Source organism: Nomascus leucogenys, chromosome 18 (genome assembly GCF_006542625.1).
Source record: "Nomascus leucogenys isolate Asia chromosome 18, Asia_NLE_v1, whole genome shotgun sequence".
Lineage (NCBI taxonomy): Eukaryota > Metazoa > Chordata > Mammalia > Primates > Hylobatidae > Nomascus > Nomascus leucogenys.
The window spans coordinates 79,915,458-79,933,438 of record NC_044398.1 but is presented as its reverse complement, the minus strand read 5'-3'; the positions used below and the strand labels follow the sequence as shown (position 1 = coordinate 79,933,438).

The 17,981-nt window shown below is 38.3% G+C and overlaps 1 protein-coding gene across 7 annotated transcripts in view; it reads right to left on the bottom strand.

Annotated features, from left to right (window-relative positions):
- The window catches only part of BDP1 (B double prime 1, subunit of RNA polymerase III transcription initiation factor IIIB), a 119,893-nt gene that overhangs the window by 75,161 nt on the left and 26,751 nt on the right, over positions 1-17,981 (bottom strand). For all 7 annotated transcript variants that reach the window (XR_004026694.1, XM_030798087.1, XM_030798088.1 and 4 more), the window contains 6 exons: positions 15,640-15,694; positions 12,625-12,768; positions 9,521-9,796; positions 8,078-8,225; positions 3,501-3,659; positions 1,491-1,647 (listed from right to left, as the gene is read on the bottom strand). Coding sequence is in view for 6 of the 7 variants with exons in the window: in XM_030798087.1 (XP_030653947.1) it covers positions 1,491-1,647; positions 3,501-3,659; positions 8,078-8,225; positions 9,521-9,796; positions 12,625-12,768; positions 15,640-15,694 (939 nt within the window). In the remaining variant the exon portion in view is untranslated. The remainder of the gene's footprint in view (positions 1-1,490; positions 1,648-3,500; positions 3,660-8,077; positions 8,226-9,520; positions 9,797-12,624; positions 12,769-15,639; positions 15,695-17,981) is intronic.

Here is a 17,981-nt window from a genome sequence, read left to right as displayed (position 1 = left end):
TGTCTCTACTAAAAATACAAAAATTAACCAGGTGTGGTGGCACATGTCTGTAATCCCAGCTACTTGGGAGACTGAGGCAGAAGAATTGCTTGAACCTGGGAGGCGGAGGCTGCAGTAAGCCAAGATCATGCCACTGCACTCCAGCCTGGGCAACAGAGCAAGACTCCATCTCAAAAAAAAGAAATAAAGAAAGAAAAAGAATAAAGAAATTTATTGACCAGGTGAGCTGGCTCATGCCTATAACCCCAGCACTTTGGAAAGCTGAGGCAGGTGAATCATTTGAGGCCAGGAGTTAGAAACCAGCCTGGTGAACATAACGAGACTCCATTCCTAATTTTTGCTAACTTAAAACAGAAAATTAGGCCGGGTGCGGTGGCTCACGCCTGTAATCCCAGCACTTTGGGAGGCCAAGGCAGGTGGATCACGAGGTCAGGATATCAAGACCATCCTGGCTAACACGGTGAAACCCCGCCTCTACTAAAAATACAAAAAATTAGCCAGGCATGGTGGTGGGCACCCGTAGTCCCAGCTACTCAGGAGGCTGAGGCAGGAGAATGGCGTGAACCTGGGAGGCGGAGCTTGCAGTGAGCCGAGATCACGCCACTGCACTCCAGCCTGGGAGACAGCAAGACTCCGTCTCAAAAAAAAAAAAAAAAAATTATCTGGGTTTGGTGGCACACACCTGTAGTCCCAGCTACTGGGGAGCGTGATGTGGGAGAATCACTTGAGCTCAGGATTTCGAGGCTGCAGAGAGCCATAATAGTGCCATTGCACTCCTGGACTCTGTTGCCTGGGCAATAGAGCAAGACCCTGTCTCAGAAAATACAAACAGAAAGTTTGTAAAAGACAAACAGAAATGTGACTGCCTGTGTGTAGATGAGAATGTTGCGGGCATAATTTAATATATAGCTGGTTTATGAAATATTTTAATAAAAATTTTATATAAGTAAACAGAAGACAGATTTATCACCACTGAGGATATCTGAAATGATTACATCCCAGGTTAAAGAAAATGTGTAAACAGGAGACTAATAAGATAGGAACAAATCTAATGTTAATGTAAGTTCTTGTATCTGTTTTAATATCAGTAACAGTACTTTGTAGTTTCTTTTTTTTTTTTTTTTTGAGACGGAGCCTCGCTCTGTCACCCAGGCTGGAGGGCAGTGGCGCAATCTCCGCTCACTGCAAGCTCTGCCTCCCGGGTTCACGCCATTCTCCTGCCTCAGCCTCTCCGAGTAGCTGGGACTACAGGCGCCCGCCACCACGCCCGGCTAATTTTTTTGTATTTTTAGTAGAGATGGGGTTTCACTGTGGTCTCGATCTCCTGACCTCGTTATCCGCCCACCTCGGCCTCCCAAAGTGCTGGAATTACAAGCGTGAGCCACTGTGCCCAGCCTGTACTTTGTAATTTCAAGTCAAAAACTTTTATCCCCAACTATTTAAAGAAAATTTTTATAATTTTAATTTCCATGAAATCTCTTACCCCATACCTTTTCAACTGAAGTTTTTGAATGTGAATTCTTGCTCTCTGCCTCTGTTTTGCCTTGTGAAAGAACTGATTTCTTCCCAGCCCTTGACAAATTGGGTTTAGGTCTCTGGAAGCGACCTCTCAACATCGGTTTAACATTTTCTATTTGATCAATTTCCCTGAAAAATTAACATTATTTAAATAGCATCAAACATGCAGTCATGTCCAAATGAACTTCTAAAATAACCTACTGAGAACTAGGAAGAACTCCTTTAAGAGCTTACTTAGAACAAGAGTAGCAAAGAAAACTTAAAGAGACTAACTTGTTCTATCTGATATTAAAAATACACCATTCATCATCAGTAATTAAAACAGGGTGGTACTAATACATGAATAAACAGATAAATGAAACAAATTTAAAATCCAGAAAATGACTTCAAAATAGACATGCTTTTGGCATATATTGAAGGTAGCAACTCATAATAGGCAGGATAAGATGAAACGCAATACAATACAGTGAGGATAAAACTTAAGAAATATTAAGTAAGATTAAATGATGATGGGAAGGCTGGGCACGGTGGCTCACGCCTATAATCCCAGCACTTTGGGAGGCCAAGGCAGGTGGATCACCTTAGGTCAGGAGTTCGAGACCAGCCTGGCAAACATGGTGAAACCCTGTTTCTACTAAAAATACAATAATCAGCCATGCATGGCAGCACGGGCCTGTAGTCCCAGCTACTCGGGAGGCTGAGGCAGGTGAATCCCTTGAATCTGGGAGGCGGAGATTGCAGTGAGCCAAGATGGTGCCACTGCACTCCAGCCTGGGTGACAAGAGCAAGACTCCGTCTCCGGATGTGGTGCTGAGCACCTACAGTCCCAGCTACTTGGGAGACTAAGGTGGGAGGATCACCTAAGCCTGGGAGGTCGAGGTTGCAGTGAGCTATGATCACACCACTGCACTCCTGCCTGGGTAACAGAGTGCAACCCTGTCTCAAAAAAAAAAAAAAAAAAAAAATCATAAATGTTTAAATGTGTATGTGTGCGTGAGGGACAGCGCAATCATATCTTTTTATACTTTTCAATGTTTGAACCCTATGAATGTATTGTCTATTTCAAAGACTGACATTTTGATTTTTAAGTTTGATTTCCATTGTGACAGTACTTTACTGAAAAATAAGAATTTATGAACTGAATAGCTTTTTGAGATGGAGTCTCGCTCTGTCGCCCAGGCTGGAGTGCAGTGGCTTGATCTCAGCTCACTGCAGGCTCTGCCTCCCGGGTTCACGCCATTCTCCTGCCTCAGCCTCCCCAGTAGCTGGGACTACAGGGTCATGTCACCACACCCGGCTAATTTTTTGTATTTTTAGCAGAGACAGGGTTTCACTGTGTTAGCCAATATGGTCTCAATCTCCTGACCTCCTGATCCGCCCCCATCGGCCTCCCAAAGTGCTGGGATTACAGGCATGAGCCATTGCGCCCAGCCCATAAACTATTAATAGCTTTTAAGCCCATATGAGATGAGGAATTATGAGGAAGATTAAAAAGAAGTATAAAATCTTCAGATATCTCTTCAAAGGGAGATTTTTATGATGCTTTTAATCGTTTCTTGGGAAGATACTAATTTAACCAGTATCTGCATACTGGAAGATATACTTCCTTGAAATCACCAATACCAAAATATTATTTTGACACTAGGCACAAAAAATAACTCAAACCAAGTAAAAGTAAAATCTCACGGCAAATATTTAGGCTTCCAAATTGTTTTAGAATTTCATAAGTTACCACCTTCCTAAAATTCATATCATTATTATACAATAGATATGAAAGAGAATCTTCCTGCAAAGAAATATAAAGTAAAACACCTGATGTTACACTCTGAACAGACTACAGTATAATTACATATTAAATGATTCCCTCTACTATTAATAAAGTATGTATTAATAGTCCCCTCGAATCCCTAAATAAAGCAACATTATCATTTAAGAACCTTATCAACATTTTATAAATAAATCCTATCGTATAAAATACTTACAATGAATTATTTTTTAGGTCAACATTTCTTTCTTCTATACAACTACCCTCAGCATTATTCACCTCACACAATGCTCTAATTCCAACTTCGAATGAAGGCAAATCTGAAGTGCTTGATTCTGAAGATTCAGTTGCTACTGACGGGGCATCTTGTTGATTACTAAAAAAATGAAAACATATCAGAGAGAAAAGAATTCCTAATAATATATATTTTATAATAATTATTTTTAAAAAGTTTAAACACAAAATCACCATTTTGCAAGATGCTGCTTCACATTATAGAGTAATACAAACTGCTCCATTAGCTTTTCTATGATCGATCTTGCATCATGTTATAAAAACTGTACCTCCAGAGAAAGCAGCAGCCACAAATTTACACGCTTAGGAACATGCTCAAGAAGTTTCAAAATGAAGGCCGGACAAGGTGGCTCCCAGCACTTTGGGAGGCCAGGGCGGGCAGATCACTTGAGGCCAGGAGTTTGAGAACATCCTGGCCAACATGGTTAAACCCCATCTCTACTAAAAATACAAAAACTAGCTAAGCATGGTGGTGCAGGCCTATAATCCCACCTACTCAGGAGGCTGAGGCAAAAGAATCACTTGAACCCGGGAGGTGGAGATCACACCACTGCACTCCAGACTGGGTGACAGAGCAAAGCTCTGTCTCCAAAAAAAAGGCTTCAAAATGAGAAATTATTAAATATGGTTCACAAATCAAACATGCGTAAAATAATAGTAATATTTAGGAATTAGCTTTCATTAAAATTTATATAGGCAATCCTTGCTATGCAGGGTACTGTGTAACCAAGAGTCAAATAAAGCAAAGACACGGCTCCAATAAGCTCAAGTTGAGATAACATAGTCCTACACAAAGTGAGAACTACTATATTAAAAAATATTTCAAATATCAGCCAGATGTGGTAGCACGTGCCTGTAGTCTAGCTACTCAGAAGGCTGAGGTGAGAGGATTGCTTAAGCCCAGGAAGTCGAGGCTGCAGTGAGCTGAGATTGCACCACTGCATTCCAGCCTGGGCGATAGAGCAAGACTCTGTTACAAAATAAATTTCAACTAACAATAATATAACTGATAGCCATGCACTGACCATTTCAACACATATTCACATTTAGCCATACCACTTTTTTTCTGTTTTTCTTGCTCATTTTTTCTACTAGGTGTTTATGTTTTCCTGACTTATCAGCAAGAGTTCTCTACATGTTTTTATTGTCTAGATATTACACATAAAATCTCCCGATCAGTAACTTGCCTTTTACTTTATGGAGGATTTGTTAACAGAAGTATTTAATTTTACTACCATCAAACTTATCAATCTTATCTTTTAAAGTCTGTGTTTTCTACGTCTTAATAGAAATGTCTTACCTCAGACCTTCGCATTACAAAGATATTTTTCTACATTTCTTCTAAAAGTTGTAAAGATTTGTTTTATACATGTAGTCTTCAATCCATCAGTAAGTTAGAGGATATGGTAACACAAGGATCAAATATTATGTTTTTCAAATCTCAGCTCAATCTGATGAACAGTTAGTTCAATCTTTGCCCGCTAATTTCTAAAGCTACCTCTGCCATATAACAGATTCCTAAATGTCTCTTCCTAAACTCTATATTCGGTTCCACTGAGTCGATTCATCTAACCCTGTACCAATACCATGCTGCTTTAGTTACTCTAGCTTGAAAATTAGTCTAGGACAGTCCCTCTCCAAAGTTGGTGTTTTTTAAAACTGGCTTTATCATTCTTGAGCCTTTGTTCTTGTGTACATGACAATTTTAGAATCAACTCTTTGTTTTCCAAAACCAACTGGGACTTTAACAGTCATTACAAGGTTGTTTTTCCCCTAAATTAGAAAAAGGTAGGGCCAGACAGTGGCTCATGCTGAGGTGCGAGGATTGCTTGAGCCCAGGAGTTTGAGACCAGCCTGGAAAACATCTCTACAAAAAAATGTTTTTAAAATTCACCAGGCATGGTGTCCCATGACTACAGTCCCAGCTACTCGAGATGCTGAGGTGATAGAATCATTTGAGCCCAAGAGTTCAAGGTTGTGGTGAGCTGTGATCACGCTACTACATTCTAGCCTGAGCAACAGAGTAAGACCCTGTCACAACTTTTTAAAATTATTTTAAAAATCAGAAAAAGTCATGAGTACAGTTTTGTGTAGTTTACAAAATTAGGTGTATCTCTGAAGTCACACTTTAGATTATCCGTCATCTAAGAACAAACAGCTATGAGAAATAGCATATGATTCCACCTACGTGACTATCTAGATTAGACAGAGTCATAGAGACAGAAAGTTGTCTACATCCTTACCGCTCTCAATGGGCCTAATCTGATCTCAAACTAAGCAAGTCTGGTCCTGATTAATACTTGGATGGGAAACAGAAAGCAGATTAGAGATTATCAGTGGTTGCAGAGACGGGAGAATGAGGAATTACTGCATAATGGGTACAGGTTTTTTGTCTGCAGTGATAAAATAGCTTTAGAAATAGTGCTGATGGCTGCACAACAATGTAAATGTAATTAATGCCACTAAATTGTATGCTTAAAAATAGTAAACAGGCCAGGCACGGTGGCTCACGCCTGTAATCCCAGCACTTTGGGAGGCCGAGGCGGGCGGATCACCATGTCAGGAGATCAAGACCATCCTGGCCAACATGGTGAAACCCCGTCTCTACTAAAAATACAAAAAATTAGCCGGGCGTGGTGGCGGGCGCCTGTAGTCCCAGCTACTCGGAGAGGCTGAGGCAGGAGAATGGCGTGAACCCGGGAGGCGGAGCTTGCAGCGAGCCGAGATCGCGCCACTGCACTCCAGCCTGGGCCACAGAGCGAGACTCCGTCTCAAAAAAAAAAAAAAAAAAAAAGTAAACAGCTTTAAGTTTGTTTTTGGCAATAGTTTCTTAGATATGAAACCAAAAGTATAGGCAACAAAAGCAAAATTAGACAACTGGGACTACATTGAACTAAAAAGCTTCTGTACACCAAAGGAAACAGCAGAGTGAAAAGGCAACCTATGGAATGGGAGAAAATGTGTAAATCATATTTCTGATAAGGGGTTAAAATCCAAACTATATAAATAATTCTCAAAACTCAACAGCAAAAAAGAAAATAGCCTAATTAAAAAATTGGGCACAGGACCTGAATAGACATGTCTCCAAAGAATATATACAAATGGCAAACAGCTACGAAAGACGCTCAACTCAATAATTATCCGGGAAATGCAAATCAAAATAACCATAAGAAACTACCTTCTACCTGTTCAGAAGGACATTATTAATAAAAATGAAAGATAACAAGTATTGAAGAAGATGTGAAAAAAACTGGAACCCTTGTACATTGTTGGTGGTTATGTAAAATGGTGTACCCGCTATTGGAAACAGTATGGAGGGTCCTCAAAAAATTAAAAGTAGAACTACCATATGATCTAGCAACCCCACTTCTGGGTATTTATCCACAAGAGCTGAAATCAGGATCTCAAAGAGATATTTGCACTCCCATGTTCAGTGATGCCAACAGACAAAAACAACCTAAATGTCCATAAAGAAAATGTGGTCTATACATGTACTGGAATATTATTTGGTCATAAAAAAGGAAATCTTCTCATATGCTACAGCATGGATGAACCTTGAGGACATTACATTAAGTGAAATAAGCCAGTCACAGAAAGAAAAATACTGCACGAGGCCAGACGCTGTGACTCACACCTGTAATCCCAGAACTTTGGGAGGCCAGGGCAGGTGGATCACCTGAGCTCAGTTCAGGACCAGTCTGAGCAAAATGGTGAAACCCTGTCTCTACCAAAAATACAAGAAATTATCCAGGTGTGGTGGTGCATGCCTGTGGTCCCAGCTTCTCGGGAGGCTGAGACGGGAGGACTGCTTGAGCCTGGGAGGTGGAAGTTGAAGTGAGCTGAGATCGTGCCAGTGCACTCCAGCCTGGGTGACAGAGACCGACCCCATCTCAAAAACAAAACAAAACAAAACAAACAAAACAAAGAAAGAAACATGATTGCCAAGGGCTGGTAGGCGGAGGAAATGAGAGTTGCTATTCAATAGGTATAGAGGTGCAGTTATGCAAGGTAAAAAAAATTCCAGAGATTGGCAATACAACACTGTGCTTATAGGTAACAATACTGTATAGTATACATAAAAAATCTATGAAGAGGGTAAATCTCATGATTTCACATTACAAATTAAAATTTAAAAACACACACACACACAGCAGGACACATCATATTCAAACTAATGAAAACCAAAGACAGAGAAAATCAGTATAGAAAATGATAAACCTATGCAAACACCAACCAAAAGAAAGCTACAATGGCAAAGTAAACATCAGAAAAAAAGGCAATACCAGAAGGATAGTACATAATGATAAAGGGAATTTCACCAAGACAAAACAATCCTAGATATGTACACACCTAACAACAGAGCTTCAAAATATACGGAGCAAAAACAAATAGAACTGAAAAAAAGAAACAGGCAAATCCACAGTTACAGATGGAGACTTCAACACTCTTTTCTCAGTAATCAACAGATGTGGATAAAACCAGAAAAGACACAGAAGATACCTTAATGAAAGGATGGGGTCAGTTCTTTTCTCAACTTTTTCAGTGGAGGCAAAACCCACAATGCCATCTATGTTTTGTGTGCAGGAAAGCATCTGCTCCTTACTGCATTCACCTTCCTTTACCTCAGGCCTTATAGCCTGACATTTATCTACAAATACAAAATGCATGTTATTCTAAAAAATGACAGCAAAAACATCTTTTTTAAAGCACAAAGGAACTTACCTATAACACTATCTTTTCCTACAAAACCTTAATCAACATTCCAGTTCCTATTTGCAAGGCACACATCTTATTTTTAGACCATAATAAAAACTTAACATATATGAGGATCAGCCCAAGCTTCTTGGGCAGTTTGTAGCATCTTCCTTTTATCTTAAATTCTAAGTATTTAAAGTGGCTTACTTTATATGATATGTCAAGTAAGGAAACTAAAAGTTGACTTAGCTATTCTTTTGCTCCTTCAGAAGTATACTAATTAGTAACACAGTAATAGCTATCATTTATTAAGTACTTACTAAGCAGCAGGAACCCTTAAGTCCATCAGATGCATTATCTCATTTAATACTTGAAACAATCCTATTAAAAGATATTAATATTAACCTCATAGAGAACCCCCTGAGTTCAGAGATCTTAAGTAACTTGCCCAATGCAATACTTAAGCAAGTAAAAAAGCTGGAATTTAAAGCAAGGTCTGTTTGATTTCTAAAATCTGGTTGTGAATCATTAAGCTATTCTGCATTATACATAATGACTCTAATAAGCCAAAAAAGAGCATAATATTGTGATACCTACAAAGCATACTATGTTAACCACCAGTACTCTTTTACTAAAATCAGATGGGTAAATCTGAACTATAGAAAACATAAATTTTATAGAAAGCTTGTTCTGGTCTGCTCCTACCTTTTCCTTGGTTATCAGCTTTAAATAATCTACATATGAACTCCTAAGGAAAGGGACCAAGACTCCCTCTCAAACTCTTAGCCCTCATCCCCAAGCAACTTATAAGTGGCAGTATGTTTGCATTCAGAGTAAAAAAGAAAAATGGAAGGAATACATATTCCACTAGTTCTTATATAGGAATTAACCCCTTGTGGGTTCACAGAGGTGCTCTGTAGAGGTACAACATGAAAACCTGTGCTTTATTGACAGACATAAGCAACATACTTTTAACTCTATATAGATGTGATTTCAAATCATAGTTAATGGGAATGCACAGGAGGTGATACATCTTAGAAACAAACTTTAGAGAACAATCTCCCTACTTTAATTTTTTTTACATAAACTTTTTTCTTTAAAAATAAACAGAGCACAGTACCATGAGTATGGAACCAATTAATAAGCATCATTAATTGCTATCTACACAGAAAATTAAGTTACATACCATATTACTGTACATGTCTTCTCAAGTAATATAGATGCTTTTTAAATATGTAAGAAACTTACTCTTGTGTTTTTCTCCTTTAGAAGGACCCGCCTGAACAGTGGCATTTTCTAAAAGATTGTTTACTTCCAGTTCATTAGCTCCATCTTGCTTCTTCCTTCTTTTCTTTTGATTTAGGTCTACTTCTAATGCAACCTGCTCTGCATCCTCCCTTGATAAGGTCAAAGACTCTTCTTCAACTGTCTGAGCATCCTTCTGAGATCTTTCTGTGTCTGAAATTCTAGAACTCATAGACTCATCTGGATAATTATTCACTCCTTCACAGGCAACTTTTTTCACTGAAAACAAGAGAAATTACTATAAATATTTAAACAACCTAAAGAAAAATTTGTAAAGGTGGGAAAGAGACTCAAAGATGTCCTCTGTATTATTTATTTGTATGAACAAAAAACCTAAAGACAACCTAAAATGTCTAATGGGAAATGATTAAATAATATATAAAAATCCATGGGGCCAATAATAATAATGAGGTAAGTTTATATGTAGTCATGTGAAAAATGTCAAGGCATATTGTTGCATTAAAAAACCAAGCAGAACAAAATACACATAAAATCTCATCTTTATTAAACAAAAACAATTACATATAGAGATGCTCCTTGACTTACACTGGGTTTCATCCCAACAAACTGAGTATACTGTAAATTGAGTATACTGTAAATTGAGTATACTGTAATTGAGTTGAGTATACTGTACTCATAAGTTGAGTATACTGTAAATTGAAAATGCATTTAATACAGACCGGGCGCAGTGGCTCACGCCTATAATCCCAGCACTTTGGGAGGCCGAGGCGGATAGATCATCTGAGGTCAGAAGTTCGAGACCAGCCTGGCCAACATGGTGAAACCCCATCTCTACTAAAAATACAGAAATTAGCTGGACATGGTGGCAGGCGCCTGTAATCCCAGCTGCTTGGGAGGCTGAGGCAGGAGAATCACTTGAACACAGGAGACGGACGTTGCAGTGAGCCAAGAGCACACCATTGCACTCCAGCCTGGGCAACAAGAGCAAAACTCTGGGCTGGGCATGGTGGCTCACACCTGTAATCCTAGCACTTTGGGAGGCTGACGCGGGCAGATCACTTGAGGTCAGGAGTTCAAGACCAGCCTGGCCAACATGGTGAAACCCCGTCTCTACAAAAAATACAAAAATTAGCTGGGTGTGGTGGCACATGCCTGTAATCCCAGCTACTTGGGAGGCTGAGGCAAAAGGATCACTTGAACTGGAGAGGTGGAGGCTGCAGTGAGCTGAGATGGCACCACAGCATTCCAGCCTAGGCAACAAGAGCAAAACTCCGTCTCAAAAAAAAAAAAAAAAAAGTTCTGGCTGGGCGTGGTGGCTCACACCAGCAATCCCAGTACTTTGGGAGGCCAAGGTGGGCAGATCATTTGAGGTCAAGAGTTTAAGACCAGTCTGGCCAATATGACAAAATCCCATCTCTACAAAAAATTACAAAAATTAGCCAGGCACGGTGGCACGTGCCTGCAATCCCAGCTACTCAGGAGGCTAAGGTGAAAGAACTCCTTGAACTCAAGCAGTGAAGGATTCAGTGAGCCAGGATCGGGCCACTGCACTCCAGCCTGGGCAACAAAGTGAGACCCTGTCTCAAAAAAAAAGTTCTTACATTAAATAGGATACAGTGAGTTACTCATGTTATCACCTGTAACATACTCACAAGAAGATATATAATCTTCTAGGATTATGTATAAGTAAAAGAAATGACTACTAAGAATAAAGGTATTTTGCAGTTATCAATACTACTTTTTAAAAGATATGCTCCAGAAGAAGAAATTCTAGCCTAGAGTAAAGAGTTAATTTCATAGGCTTGACTGCTATCCTTTGAAAATCCTTCTTACAAGGTTGGCCCTTGGGCCATGTCTCAGAATTTGGTTCTGGGAAGGGTTCATACCACCCTAACTGATAGAGTGGCTCACTGTGCCTTAGCTGTACGATGTGGTTTATGCTGAACTGCTTTCCTTTTGAAAATCTGAAATTTTGGTATCTTCCAGGCAGAGGATGCTGAATCCTTAGTCTTCTTAGCGAATAATCAAACCCTGGTGGTGGTCGTGGGTACCCCCAACACAGGTTCTCACAATCCTAGGTTTCAGTTCTGCCTCTGCCACTACTCACACTGTAAGTCCTTAGGAAAAAGTGTCTTACAATCTCTGGGGCTGTTTCTTGATGATTAAAACCAATACAAAGCGCCCAGCGTAGTGGCTCACGCCTGTAATCCCAGCACTTTGGGAGGCTGAGGCAGGTGTATCACGAGGTCAGGAGATCGAGACCATCCTGGCTAACATGGTGAAACCCCATCTCTACTAAAAATACAAAAAAAATTAGCCGGGCGTGGTGGCGGGCACCTGTAATCCCAGCTACTCAGGAGGCTGAGGCAGGAGAATGGCGTGAACGCGGAAGGCAGAGCTTGCAGTGAGCCGAGATCGTGCCACTGCATTCCAGCCTGGGCGACAGAGCAAGACTCTGCCTCAAAAAGAAAGAAAAAAAGAAAAAAAAATACAAAGGGGGCAAAAATGTAAGCTAGCTAACATATAAGGTTACCTAGAGTTCCAAGCGTCTTCTTTATGTGATTATAGCTAAACATTGTCCTCATAGACCAGAGTTCAAATAGTTAAGAAAATATAAGCCTAAAAATAAAAATACCTATATATACAATTTCTACCTGTTACAAGTCAACATTAGCCTTCAGAAATAAGTTATGCTCGACCAATGCAGTCTAGTCACAACCCCAGAAGGTTAGAGTTCCTTTTTTTAATCCTAGAATTTTATACCAGATTTTATGCAGGAAAATGATAATAAATAATCAAACATGAAATACAACACTCCAAATTCTGATGCTCTTTGACTGGCTACAACTATCCTCTATGCTAGAGAGATATCAAATAACCCAATCATGCCAGTGAAAAATTTTAAAAGAAAGCTATTGTTTTGGACCAGATAACTAGTTGATTGAAAAAAGATATACTCTCTCCAACTGGATGCTCTGATGATCTTAACTACCTGAGCTACACATGAACTCTCAAAGGCCTGAGGGACAATATTGCAAGTTTATTACTACTAAGTAAACTAGCACACTTTCTTTTAAAATCAATACCTTTTACATTTTTCCGTGGTTTGGTGGATTTCTTCTCCTTTAAACTGTGATTTTTAACAGATTTTTGTTTTCTTTTCTCTTCTTCAGCAAGAACTTTCTGAAGCAAATGAGCAAAAAAATCGAAGTCAAAAGGGCGCTTTTCCTCTGTTTAAAAAAAAGGAAAAGAACTTTCAAGTTTTTATTTTTAAAAGCTACTTCTAGCTTTTAAAGTATCATAACATCAAAAGCAAATGGATTTGTCTATCAGTAGGAGAACAGAAAAACAAATACACAACAGAACACCACTCAGCAATAGAATAGGTTTGTCTTAGCAGGGAAATAGTTAAGTTCACATCAGAACACCACTCAGCAACGAAACGAATAAATTAGTTTATTACAAATAATAATTTGTTCATTACAAATTTTTAATAATTTGCTTATTGCAAATAAACTAGTTTTAAACAAAACAAAAGCAACAAACTACTGATACATGCAATAATATGAGGAAATGTCAAAAACATACTGAGTGGAAGAAAACAGATACTAGGGTACATACTATATGATACCATGTATAAGATATTCTAGAACACACTAAGCTATCTATGGTGATTAAAATGAAAATAGTGGTTGCCTTGGGCCAGGAGGACAGCATTTGATTGTCCAGAAAGGGACAGAATGGACCTTGTGAAGTGATGAAAACATTTCCTCTATTGTTTGGGGTAGTGGTTACACAGGTATATTCTTTGTCAAAACTCGAACTACACTTTGAGCTGTGTGTAAATATAAATCAATTTTTTTATGGACTGAGAGTCCTTGAAATGCCTATTCGCTACCATATGCCCTACCTTTATCACAACCATTTCACCATTTACTCTTATAAGTATCAGCAAAGTGGGAAGTAAATGAATTTAATCAGGAACATGCCCACTAAATACCTATCAACAGCATTATATCTGAAAGTAATCAGTGAACACTCCAGGAATGAATCCAAACCAGGAGGCAAATCCTTGCCTGAACTTAAAGTGAATGTAGAGAAAATGGTGCTCTATGCACATAAGCCGAAGACTGGTTTGATTACAAGATAGCCTCAGAAAAGAAGGTATATACTAAAATAAAAAGAATCTCAGGTAACTAAACCCAAATCTGGGATTCCTGAAGGCCCTATTTCACTGTTGACCCAGACTTAATTTGTTCTGACTCTCCACAATGATTCTGAAAGACATAGCACTCAAAGAATCGTAAAGGATCTCCACATGGTTCTCAGAGAAATTCAAAACAGAGTTTCTCTCAAAAAACCTATACAGGTTTTAATTAAAAAAAAAAAAAAAAAAAAAAAAAAAAAAGGCTGGGCGTGGTGGCTCACGCTTATAATCCCAGCACTTTGGGAGGCCGAGGCGGGCGGATCACGAGGTCAGGAGATCAAGACCACGCTGAAACCCCGTCTCTACTAAAAATACAAAAAAATTAGCCGGGCATGGTGGCAGGCGCCTGTAGTCCCAGCTACTCGGAGAGGCTGAGGCAGGAGAATGGCGTGAACCCGGGAGGCAGAGCTTGCAGTGAGCAGAGATTGCAGTGAGCTGAGGCGACAGAGCGAGACTCCGTATCAAAAAAAAAAAAAAAAAAAAAAAAATTTCCAATAGAAAGCCCCCAAATCAATGAGTTGTTTTGAGATAGGATCTTGCTGTGTTGCCCAGGCTGGCCTTGAATTCTTGGGCTGAAAAGATCCTCCTGCCTCAGCGACTCCTGAGAGTAGCTGCGCCTATAGGCATACAACACTGTATCCTGTTTAAGATCAATAGATTTTAAAGATATCTATTACAATGGTCTATAAAAAGGCTTCACACTCCAAATAGACTGTTTATAGATTTATGAATTATTTTCTGACTATACTGTGTTACACTTCATGAAAGGTTTCAGGACCACTTCTCTAACATGGAATGGGCTGAGGAGCACAATATTCCAGATCTTCTAAGAGCCACTCCTCAAAGCAGTTTCCCTAAAGACCCGATAAAACACTGGGTGTAGGATCCACCCACCTACCTTAGTGTCTACTCATAAAATAAACATACATGCTACATAATACATTTGGATTTTTTTTTCTAAAATTAGCACTATGTCTAATCTTATGACTAAATGGACACTGAATACATTTATTAATCATAAAATACTGATAATTATAAATCCACAAAAAATATATTCCTGTCCACAGGTGTGGTGAAAAAGACCTATCTTCTAATCAAAAAATACAAGAACTATTTTAAACAGCAAATTTTTCTTTATAGATCCTTTGATATCTTTCTCTAGACTTAAAGAAAAATATGTTAATTTTAATGAGGATTTTAGTTAGAAATTGAAAGATATCTATCATCCCTTCAGATGAGATCTAAATTCAAATGCTAGTATATCTCTTCAGACAGAATTTCCCTAATGATCCAATGATCATTAGGAAAAAAGAGACCTAAACATCCATCCTCTTTTTTTTCTTCTTTTTGGAAATGAATCACTACCTAAAATTATGCTTATCCACTATATATCTTCCCCCAACCAATTAGACTTAAGGCTCTAAATGAAGGAATCTCATCTGCCATTTATCTTCCACCATTGCATGCTCAACACCTAGAACAATGACCACCATATAGTAGGTGGTCAGTGTTACTGACTGAATGACTGATTAGTCATTCAGAACCAGAAAGAACCATCTATATAACTAATAGTACTGTCTTCCAGAAACAATTATCTCCTCCAATACAGTTTCTTCAAAATAAATAACACTTAGAAGTGGTAGCATCAATCCCTCCATAACTTCTTGGACTTAGAACTGTTTACCTGCACCTAGATGTTCTGGATAATCTCCTGCCTATATATTTGTAGCAAGTGCCAAACCCATACTGCTAAACAGAAAAATTTCAGACTGCTTCCTCTTAACTCCGATACAGGAACAAAACAAATCTAAAACACACTAGAGCCAAAGACAAAAGACTGGTCATTTTTTAGGCTCTTCAAGTAATACTTTGTAAAAGAGGTCTTAATACTTACGGAATGCTTTGTCTATTCTCCATCCATTTGTTTTCTCTTCCCGTTTAAATTTATTCTGTTAACAACAAAAAACCCTATGGTAATTTTCTCCCATAAAACAAGCTTTTTTTTTTTTTAAATGCAGTAAGCATTAAAATGAAACTCCTAGGAATAACATACTGTTCTCTACTTAATATGTCTTTGCCAACAGGCAAGTTACTTAAACCTTTGGCTTTTTAAAAATAAGGATGAAAGATTTTTACTGAGCTTCTTGATTCTCATTACCAACAGCATGAATCAGCAACGGAAGCTGGATTTACAGAGGACAGAAAAAAATAAAGTCAACAAACATAGAAGAAGATCAAACGTATGATTAAGCTCACTGGTATTAACTTTTAAAAAATTAAGTATTCATAACAGGTTAAACCTCTGACATCATTGTTCTAATATATTTCAAGTAGCATAGAGAGAAGACTATAGAGAAACAACTAAGTGAAATTTTGAAGCAGGCCAAGTTTATCCTGACAAACTTCTATATATATTAAGCCACATTTCCTCACGTTTTTCTCAGCCCCAAAAATCCGTCCTCAGTTTACTACCAGATTACTTCCATTAAGAGGGAGATGTTTAAGGCTTAAGGCTCAATCCATCCTAAAGTCATTAGGAAGACTGAGGGCCTAAGTTTGTGTCTGAAGACGTCTGATCAAGCACACACACCGCAGGAGAAGAAACAAGTAGCCAATGTTTCCCATCTACACGTCAGTGATCTGCAAGTTTTTATTAAAAGCACAGAAATAAAACTTTTTAATTGCAAAAAAAAAAAAAAAGAGAGAATATCACATAAAACAAAGGAAGTATTTCATGCCCCCTTCCTCCCTTCAAAAGAACTTAACCACTAATATGACTTGTAAAGCAATCACTTTCTTGTATTTCCTTATTGTTTATGACCCAAATGTGTATTCTTAGATGTTTGCCCATATTTTTAAAACCTGATATGACATTAACATCTTTTAATGTACAGGTTGCCCTTCTTTCCCATTCTTTTGTTGTTCTTCACAAAACATTATCAATAGAGAAGTTTTCAAAGATAATCTTATTTCTGCCTTAAAAGATCATACTGTTATTTAAACATTTCCTCAAAAGTTAACAAATGTTACCTCCACAAAAAATGATTGGCTATAAACACTAAATTAAATGCCCTAAAAGAAATATCAGTAGGCTTCAGGCATTTAATTCTAAAACAGTGCTACCTCATATTTTACTTAATTGGTAATATAATTCAGAACAATTTAAAACTTTCTCGAAGACTGTATTGAAACTAGTCAATGATTTCATAGGTAAGAACCAGTAACAGGCCAAATTCCATGATCACAAAATAAATCCCATAATTTCCACTTCTGGCCTTGACAAAGTAACTCATTATGGACAGGTCCTACATATCCAACTCCACCACGAATGACTTTTAACACTGACAAAATATATGCATCAATTATTTTCAAGCAAAGGACAATAGTGAGAACAAGACTACAATCATGGAGAGAAGGAAAACAGACAAGATGTGCCCATGTTTACCTTGGCTCTCTGCCTGGGCTCTATTTCCTAACCAAGGAAAGGGAGGTGAAGGCCAAACAGGGTACAGGGTACAGCAATCCAACTAGGCTGCAGAAGTAGGGAATCTTTAGGAGCATAGTTCTAAAATGGAACTGTGTAGAGGGGCACCTCACAGGTCTGGTGGAAATACCCCATGGTACCTTGACCTAAGTATGGGTTGCATATGTCCAGAATATAAGGCTAAAAAGAGAACAGCTGCTAAAGGGATGAGGGCAAAAGGAAGACGGTAAAAGTCATAAAACACCATATGACAATAGTGTTCAGGTGCATCCTAATGGAAAGACCTCATTAATACCCAAATACATTCACCTCAGACACCAGAAAGTTCACCATTAGAGATAAAAAACGATACCCTAGAGTAGCCTTTCTCTACCAGGGATGTAGCATGAGAATTAAGTACTAATGCATTAAAGCAGCCACTGTATGCAATGCATTCCCTTCTCTCATTTATCTATTAATAGTATAGTATTAGTATAACCATCCTTAGAGAACTTAGAAAATAATAACTCATGCCTACCATGAGACTGTTCTGGAAAAAGAAGAAAATAATAAAATATAATATAATAGTAATTCAAATTATTTTCTGTAAATCAGACAAGAAATCCCATTGGAGAAAGGATGCCCTAGATTAAAGACCAGTCTAGATCTGCCTCAACAAAGCTTTAAGGCAAGCCTTAACAGGAACAAAGAGGTTTGCAGTAAATTAACGGCTTTCCAGAACAAAAGTCAACACTATTTTTTATTGTTTTGTT